This window comes from Myotis davidii, unplaced genomic scaffold (assembly GCF_000327345.1).
Source record: "Myotis davidii unplaced genomic scaffold, ASM32734v1 scaffold132, whole genome shotgun sequence".
Taxonomy (NCBI): Eukaryota; Metazoa; Chordata; class Mammalia; order Chiroptera; family Vespertilionidae; genus Myotis; species Myotis davidii.
Genome location: NW_006285258.1, coordinates 2505206 through 2512279, shown reverse-complemented (window position 1 = coordinate 2512279; position 7074 = coordinate 2505206). Strand labels below are relative to the sequence as shown.

General features: G+C 45.2%; 1 protein-coding gene across 1 annotated transcript in view; it reads right to left on the bottom strand.

The window, feature by feature from the left end:
• USP50 (ubiquitin specific peptidase 50) overlaps positions 1-7074 on the bottom strand; it is a 31142-nt gene that overhangs the window by 23676 nt on the left and 392 nt on the right. The window contains exons 2-3 of the mRNA XM_006756007.2: positions 4788-4979; positions 4087-4282 (exon numbers count right to left, since the gene is read on the bottom strand). Of these exons, the coding sequence (XP_006756070.1) occupies positions 4087-4282; positions 4788-4979 (388 nt within the window). The remainder of the gene's footprint in view (positions 1-4086; positions 4283-4787; positions 4980-7074) is intronic.

Here is a 7074-nt window from a genome sequence, read left to right as displayed (position 1 = left end):
CTAACTGCTTCTGCCTGCCAGCCTGATCACCCCCTAACCACTCCCCTGCTGGCCTGATTGATGCCTAACTGCTCCCCTGCTGGCCCGATTGCCCCCAACTGCCCTCCCCTGCTGGCCCAATTGCCCACAACTGCCTCCCCTGGTACCTCTAGGCCTCACCACACGGAGTGGCCACAAGGCCCCACCTCTGTTGTGCGTCCAGCCATCTTGTGGTGGCCATCTTTGTGGCAGCCGTCTTGTGACGACATCACGCACAAGGGCCACCCAGGCTTTTATTAGTATAGATTAGTGACTATATTTCGTATGCTATACATCCCATGACTATTTTATAAGTACAAATCTGTACTTCTCAATCCCTTCAGTGTTTTCATTCTGTCTCCCAACCCCCACCTCTCTGGCAACCATCAGTCTGTTCTCTGAATTTATGAGTCTTTTTCTGTTTTGTTTCTTCATTTATATTGTTCTTTAGATCCCACATAGAAATGAAGTCACATGGTATCTGTCTTTCTCTGAGTAACTTATTTCACTTAGCATAATACTCTCTAGGTTCATCTATGCTGTCACAAATGGTAAGATTTCATTACTTTTTATAGCTGAGTAATATTCTACTATATATACCAGGTGTACTAGTTAATAATGTGGATTTTGTAATCAAAGAAAACACGATAATTTCAAGAGAAGCATCAAAAATGCTTTATTCAAAGTAATGTCCAACGCTAGCTACACATTTCCCCATCTTTAGGTAATTTGTGGATACCATCCCAATAGAACTTTTCTTGTTTTGAGGCAAACCATTCAGAGACCCAATTTTCCACTTCTAGTTTTGAAGTGCTGCCAGAAAGCGTGTGTGCCATCAATTGAAACAAGTGGTAAACTGAAGGAGCAAGGTCCGGTGAATACAGCAGGTGGGTTAATACTTCCCAGGAAAGATCTTTTAATGTCTTTAACTGTTAATACAGTATGTGATGGTGCGTCATCATGAAGCAAAATTACTTTGCTGTGTCTTCTGGCCCATTCTGGTCATTTTACAATCAAAGCATGGTTCAAATTGATTATTTGTTGTCGGTAGCAATTAGTATTAATGGTTTCACCTGGTTTTAGAAGCTCACAATACACCACACCTTCCTGATCCCACCAAACGCAGACCATTGTCTTCTTTCCGAAGTGATTTGGCCTTGTAGTCGATGTTGATGCTTGACCTGGATCAACCCATGATTTTGTGCATTTGGGATTCTCAAAATAAATCCACTTTTCATCGCCAGTTACAATTAGATGCAAAAAAGAGTTTCTTTCATGCCATTGAAGCACTATTTTTTAAAAAATATATTTTATTGATTTTCCACAGAGAAGAAGGGAGAGGGATAGAGAGTTAGAAACATCGATGAGAGAGATCGATCAGCTGCCTCCTGCACGTCCCCCACTGGGGATGTGCCCACAACCAAGGTACATGGCCTTGACCAGAATCAAACCTGGGACCCTTGAGTCCACAGACCGATGACGCTCTTTCCGCTGAGCCAAACCGGTTCGGCTGAAGCACTATTTTACTGATGACTTTTTGGGTTTCCATTTGTCTTTCGTTCAGCTGATGTGGCACCCATTTTAAAGGTGAAGATTTTACCTTTAAAATCTTTCCCATTGCTTGTAAATGATCAGAAATTGTTTGCTGAGCAACGTTTAATCTTTGTGCAAATTGTTTTTGAGTTTGACATGCATCTTCATCCAATAATGCTTGTAATTTTTGGTCTTCAAACTTTTTCGGTTGACCTGGATGTTCTTTGTCTTTCACATCGAAATCATCACGTTTAAAGCATTTAAACCAGTGTTCCCAGTATCTTGAGATGGAGCTTCCTGAAGTATATGATAACTTTCAGCAGCACTTTTTTCAAAATAAAGTAATGAATTATAACTCCCCGCAAATGCTCTTTTTTTTGCACGAAATTCGACGTTTTTAAGCATAAAAATACCTATGATGTTAACACCTTCAGAAAATCTGACATATGAAGTTTTGAAGCTTGCTGTCAATACAACAAAATAGCATACATATAAAATCGCATATATATCCACATATATGTAATTCCATCTACTGAAAAAAGTCCACATTATTAACCGATACACCTGGTATGTACCATAGCTTTTTTATCCACTCGTCTATTGATAGGCACTTGGGTTGTTTCCATAGCTTGGCTTTTGAAAATAATGCTGCAATGAACATAAAGGTGTATATATTCTTTCAAATTAGTGTTTTGGGTTTCTTCAGATATAAATCTAGAAGTGGAATTTCTGGATCATAAGCAATTCCAATCTTAATTTTTTGAGGAAACTCCATACTGTCTTCCATAGTGGCTGTACCAAGCCACATTCCCACCAGCAGTGCACTACGGTTCCTTCTTCTCCACATCCTCACCTATGCTTGTCAGTTTGTTGACTTATTGATGATAGCCATTCTGACAGGTGTGAGATGGTATCTTATTGTGGTTTTAATTTGCATTTCTGTGATAATTGGTGACTCTGATCAATGTTTCTCCCTCATCGATGTTTCTAACTATCTCACTCCCTTCCTCTCTGTAAAAAATCAATAAAATATATTTTTAAAAAAATAAAATAAATAAAAATAAAATAGGTGAGAGTGTTTTATACTCACCAGATGAGAGGTAGAAATGGCCATGTGTCTATTGGCCATCTGTATGTCCTCTTTGGAGAAATGTTTATTCCGAGAAAACTTTCTAAAAAGAGCAGATCTTAAATCTCTGAGGCAGCCTGACTAACTGGCCTGGAGCCTGGCTTGACCCTAGCCCACCCTCCGAGCAGCACGGCCGGGAGCACACCCTGACTCGTCAGGGACCCACACACTTGGAAGGCGCATTAGCTCCAGTCAGCTCTCCCCTGGAGCTGCGCTTGGACTGCCTTCTTGGATCACACCTGGTGCCGGGGCCTGCTCCCCGACAGTGATGTAATTAATGCCTCTAACTCCAAGTTTGGTCTTGGGAACCAGAATGCTGTTTATTTGCGACTGGCTGACAGTGAGAACCTAGGTGCTTTTTCTCACCACCACCCTCCCTCTGACTAGAAAAAGTGCAGCCATGAATACTTTATAAGGAGTTAAACTGAACAATGGAACCGAGGGCTGCAGATGAGAAGGACCAATGGCTATGCTGTGATCCTTTATGCTGAGTAGTTCCTGGAGCCAGCGATGAGGTAAGCCGACACCACAAGGATAACGCCTAATGTCAAGGACACATCTTTGGGGACTGGGTCTCCAGTCAAGGCTGAAGGCAGTGAGTCGTGTAAGTAAAAGCAAAACCCGTAGTAAGTGGCAACTTCGTGGTTTATTAACTGTCCTAACTGAACGAGGGATTCAGGTTGGGCGTGTTTGGCATGAAGATGGAACGTTACGGTACACAGATCTGTCTGTAATCTAAAACCGAACTTAATAGTTTCTTGGGTTTATTGTTCCCAAGAACACATATTTTAAGTTGTAAAGTTCTGGATGTTGTAACTCAGGAGGAATCATATTTTTAAAAAAATATATTTTATTGATTTTTTACAGAGAGGAAGGGAGAGGAATAGAGAGTTAGAAACATCGATCAGCCGCCTCCTGCACACTCCCCACGGGGGATGTGCCCGCAACCAAGGTACATGCCCTTGGCCGGAATCGAACCTGGGACCCTTCAGTCTGCAGGCCGACGCTCTATCCACTGAGATAAAAAATGTGATTTTTCACTTTTAAAAAGTACTAGTAAGCCATGCAGATGTAATTGGCAAAGGGAACGGAATTAGTGGTTCCCACACCGTTTGATCCCTAGAAATACCAGGTGAGCTTTCCCAGAGCACAGCCCAGACATCCCGCCCCCTCAGCTCTGGGGCGAGGCCTGGCAGCTGCGTCCTGACTCTTCCCGGTGGTTCTGGTGGTTCTGGTGACCGGCTAAGTTAGGGAAGCACAGTCCACTCAGATGCTGACCTGAAGCCCCCCAGCACCTGTGCTTGGCACGAGCAGCAATACTGACCGAACAGACGAAGGGATGAAAAATGACAGTTGCAGATGGAGCTGAAGGTCTACCCTATGTCAAGGCCATTCATTCTACTGACCTTTTTCAGAGACTCATGAAGCTCGTTCAGGACATAAATCAAGAATTCCTGGGCGTCTTGTTGCGTCTTTTTCATAAACGCCGGGTAGAGGTTGCCAAGAGCTGACCTTAATATTTCTGGCGAGACACAGTCCGAGTCTCCAAGCCACATGTCCGTCATCACGTAGGCAAAAGCGGTGGCGACTTTGCTGCAGTCCCTGGGAGGAAGGGAGGAAGGGAGCGGCGTGTCTGGGGGCTCTCATGTAAGGGGACACCTCACACTCAAGCATGCTGGCCTCGGACCCCAAACGGAGCTCCCTTCCCTTCCTGGCCGCCCCCCCCCCCACCGTCCCCCCACACACACACACACTGCACTCTCCCTAGCCAGCGGTTCTCAACCTGTGGGTCGCGACCCCTTTGGGGTTCCAACGACCCTTTCACAGGGGTCGCCTAAGACCATCGGAAAACACATATATAATTACATATTGTTTTTGTGATTAATCACTATGCTTTAATTACGTTCAGTTTGTAACAATGAAATTGGGGGTCACCACAACATGAGGAACTGTACTAAAGGGTCGCGGCATTGGGAAGGTTGAGAAGCACTACTAGACTGGTGTCTGGGCGCTGAAGCCCCCACCAGCTGGAACGGGGACCCAGAGGTTCCCTCCCAGCCCCGCCTGGGGGAGCGGGCAGGGCGGCTGCAGGGAGCACAGGGCTTACTTGTGAAGAGCAGTGATGTACTTTCCGGAGAGAAAGTACTCCACCAGCGGCGAGACGCTGCAGAGACACTGCAGGACGGCGTTCATGTAGCACGTGTTGCCCAGGTTCCGCAGGCCCGTCACGCCCTGCAAGTGCGGCTGGTCCCCGCCCGTGTGCACCGGGGAGCCGTGGCAGTGGTCTGCACACTCGGCACTGGGCGCCACCGGGAAAGAAAGGAGCGTTTGGAGGGGACAGAAGACTCAACCACAGAGCTTGTATGCACATCTGCACGACCCATGCATGCAGACGTGGGGTGGTGAGGGCCTGGGGGGGAAGCTGGAGGGGGTCAATGGGGGGAAAAGGGGGACCTATGTAATACTTTCAACAATAAAGATTTTTTAAAAAATAATTTAAAAATATGTCTCTTTCAACTTCATGACACGGAATTCTTTTTTTTAATTTTTATCCTCGCCCGGGGATATGTTTATTGATTTTAGAGAGGAAGGCAGAGAGAAAAATCATTGATGAGAGAGAGAAACATCCATCCGTAGGTTGTCTCCTGTACGCCCCGACCAGGGGATGCAACCTTTTGTCGTACAGGACGGCGCTCCAATCAACTGAGCCACCCGGCCGGGGCCAGAAGCCTTCTTAATAAGGCTTCCATCAAGCACAGCCCTCACAAGGACAGAAGTATTTGAGCTCTGTACCTAAAATTGCATTACGTAGTCCAGAACTCTGTGAACGGTGCCTGCAGCCAAATAAGCAGAGATAAAGTTTCCTCCTCAAACCAAAGGGGCCAGAACAGAGTGACCTTTCAGAGCCCTAGAATTGCTTGGCTAAAAACACAGACTGTCCCTCTAAATAGCAAAGCATGTCCCTTCTTGTTGGGCAAGACATTTAATTATTATTAGTAGTAATAATAGTAGGTAGTAGTTAATAATAGCAATAGCCATCATGAATTAAGCCTGGTGCTATATTAAGTACTTAACATGTATTTTCCCATTTAATTCTAGAAACAGTTCTATGGAGTGTGCATAATTATTTTTAAATCCTGTGTTATAGATGAGGTACTATGTTTCAGTGGTTTAGTCATTGGCCTATTGCAATATATTAATGGGTGTGCAGTGATATGTAGAGAGAAGGAATGTTATCTACCTACCTACCTACCTACCTACCTACCATCTGTCAAGAGTTACTTGGAGTTGTATATTATACTAGAGGCTCAGTGCACGAATTCGTGCAGGGGTGGGATCCAGCTGGCCCACCCTGATTGGGGCCCATGGGGCCAGGCTGGTCAAAGGGAGGGGCTGTGGCCAGCCCCCAAAGGGGCACACACCATAGAGAGCGATCCAACGGTCAAACTCCTGGTGGAGGGGACAATTTGCATATTGGCCTTTTATTAAATAGGATATTAACAGTTGGGTGTGTGTACACACACATGTATATATATATTGAGAGCATATTATGTACATATACTAAAAGCACATATATACATATGTGCATATTATATATGTATATATAGACATAGACAAACACACACATGGGAAAGAGAGGACAAGTATAGACCTTGTGTGAAAAACAGCTTGGTTTACATCCTGACCTGCCGCTTACCAGTTACAGCAGCGGTTCTCAACCTGTGGGTCGCCAACCTGTGGTTCGCGACCCTTTTGGGGGTCGAACGACCCTTTCACAGGGGTCGCCTAAGACCATCGGAAAACACATATATAATTACATATTGTTTTTGTGATTAATCACTATGCTTTAATTACGTTCAATTTGTAACAATGAAAATACATCCTGCATATCAGATATTTACATGACGATTCATAACAGTAGCAAAATTACAGCAAGGAAGTAGCAACGAAAATAATTTTATGGTTGGGGGTCACCACAACAGGAGAAACTGTATTGAAGGATAGCAGCATTAGGAAGGTTGAGAACCACTGAGTTACAGGATCTGGGACTCATGCCGGGTTCTCATCTATGAGACAGGAGCACTGCCCGCCTCTCAGGCTGGTGGCGAGGATCAGATTAAATGATGCAGGCCTGTGGCACAGACCGCACAGCGAACAGGAGGTAGCCTAAGATCTTTTTAAAGAAGTGACTGATCTAGGACGTCCCCAACAGGAAGCTCCAGAAGGAAAGCGCTCAGGTGAGTCAGCCAGACCTGCGTGGGGTGGGACTCACTGGGCTCCTGGGGAGTCCTCCTCCCTCCACTGTTTCCTTTTGTAAGTTGGCTATTGGCCAGGCAGCCCGGCATCTTTGTACTTTATGAGTTGTCTTTCCATCTACGGTATTAAGTGGGGTC